Here is a 2,208-nt window from a genome sequence, read left to right as displayed (position 1 = left end):
ATTATGGAAATTATTTTTACAATTATTTCTATCATCTGATAATTTTTGAACATATACAAATAAATATTTAGGTACAATTATTTTGTTCAGCTGGTAAGAATCTAAATGTTAGATTCATAAACATATTTTCATGATGGAAAAACAAAGCATCTGGACTAATAGCTTACAGATATGAATCAATTCAGATATCCATAATCCAGTTTACAGTTTAAAATGTGGTCAAACAAGTGCATACAGTGAATTTTCTGATTACATATCTAATAATTATCTCTTAAATGCACATGCTGATTTAACAGTCTCTTTATGGCATTCTTAATCTCTTTATTTCTCAGTGTATAAATGGCTGGATTCAGGAGAGGTGTGATTACAGTGTAAAACACTGCAAGAAACTTGTCCACCCAAGTGATGCTGAGTGGCCACAGGTAGATAAAGATGCAGGGTCCAAAGAACAGCACCACCACTGTGATGTGGGAAGTACAGGTAGAGAGTGCCTTTGATGCCCCATCTTTAGAGTGTAGGCGCAGACTTAATAAGATATAGGTATAGGAAATCAGCAAGAGAATGAAGCAGCTTGTTGCCAAAGTCCCACTGTCAGCATTTATCACTGTTCCCAAAGTATGAGTATCCATGCAGGCTAACTTGATCACCAAAGGTATATCACAGAAAAAGCTATCTACTACTCTGGGTCCACAGAAGGGAAGATCCAAAATCATTGCCAGTTGGCTCATGGCATGCACAAAGCCAATGATCCATGATATCAAAACTAACCAGATGCACTTTTTTCTGTCCATGATGCTGGAGTAATGGAGTGGCTTGCAGATGGCCACATAACGGTCATAGGCCATTGTCACGAGAAGCACCATCTCACCCCCTCCAAAGAAATGCACGCAGAGGATCTGACTCATGCAGCCTGCAAAGGAAATTGTCTTATTTTCCTTTAAAAAGTCTGTGGTTAATTTAGGGGTGGTTACTGAGGAAAGGCAACAATCAACAAAGGAAAGGTTGGCTAAGAGAAAGTACATGGGGGAATGGAGACGGAGATCAGTGATGATAAGTAGCAGAACAAAGAGGTTACCCACAACTGTCATCAGGTAGAGTACAGAAAATGGCAGAAAGAGGAGAGTCTGGAACTCCCTTGAATCACAGAGTCCCTGAAACATAAATTCAGACATGGCAGACTGGTTTGCTTCTTCCATTTAGTACAGTAGGTTTTAATGGGACCTAAAGAAAAAGACATGAACTAAGAACTTCTAGAATAGAAAGACCTTAGTGTCAGGTACTAGTGAGTAGATCAATATGTCTCATGTACAAAACTGAAATCTTAGCACTGTACTAAACTCAAAATTGAAAACAAATGTTGCTTGAATTTAGACGTGTGTACAGCCTTATGACTAAGAAGGGGAAGTAACTAGGTGTATCCGGGTAGGCCAGAAACTTTACACATTGGAAGTACAGTTCTTATAGGAATCAAAAAGAAATTATCTGGCAAAAAATATCAGTAGTAAATGTTCTTTATAAATAACTTCTTCAAGCTTTGAGTCTACCTCTCCTTCAGGGAATCAGAGAGACTTGTCTTCAGTGCATAGCTCTAAAATAAAGCTACTTGGAGATTCTTTATTTTACTAGGATAAAACCAGGGCAAGAAACTAAAGCTACACTTATGGTAAAAACACATACTTCTCAGAAATGAATTTATTGCTAAGTGCATACGTATGTGCACACTGAATTAAACCAGTCTTGACAAACTGTAGGAAAAACTGTAACAAATGACTTGAGAAATGACATTTATGTTCCAAAAGAGACCTCAGGTGTTGACTATACATTTATAGCACTATATATTTCCTTGCATTTTGAATTTCCCCATGAGAAGTTACTTCTGCAAAATTAGATCATTTTTGGCCTGAGTAATGCCACTGATTTTTGTACATTGACTGGCCCTTGACTCTCACTGGTAAGAGAGATTAATTTTTTAAGATTAACTTAAATGATGGATATGTGAAAGCTACTTTTAGTCTTGACTGCCCTTCATGAGAGAAAATATAAAATATAAGTTTATGTGTATTTAAACTATCCATCTGAATAATTTAAATTGATGTCTGTGGAAATATTCATATTTTCCAAAAGGCAGAAATCGAAGTCCTTTTTTCCATTTAATTCCTCTATCCCTCCCTTCTTTCCTCTCTCTTGTCTTGGACCCTCTCTCTTTTC

At 36.8% G+C, this 2,208-nt stretch overlaps 1 protein-coding gene across 1 annotated transcript; it reads right to left on the bottom strand.

The window, feature by feature from the left end:
• Positions 1–257: 257 nt before the first annotated feature.
• LOC116538774 (olfactory receptor 4K14-like) lies at positions 258–1,196 on the bottom strand. Its single transcript, XM_032261315.1, has one exon. The coding sequence runs from the start codon at positions 1,194–1,196 to the stop codon at positions 258–260; it is 939 nt and encodes a 312-aa protein (XP_032117206.1).
• Between the last annotated feature and the right edge of the window lie 1,012 nt (positions 1,197–2,208).

This window comes from Sapajus apella, unplaced genomic scaffold (genome assembly GCF_009761245.1).
Source record: "Sapajus apella isolate SASKATOON/1434 unplaced genomic scaffold, GSC_monkey_1.0 scaffold122, whole genome shotgun sequence".
Classification (NCBI taxonomy): Eukaryota; Metazoa; Chordata; class Mammalia; order Primates; family Cebidae; genus Sapajus; species Sapajus apella.
The sequence above is the reverse complement of the archived record's forward strand: the minus strand, read 5'-3'. Positions and strand labels throughout refer to the sequence as shown.

Coding starts and splice junctions, on each gene's coding strand:
- LOC116538774 (XM_032261315.1), bottom strand. CDS start 1,196: ATGGAAGAAGCAAACCAGTCTGCCATGTCTGAATTTATGTTTCAGGGA.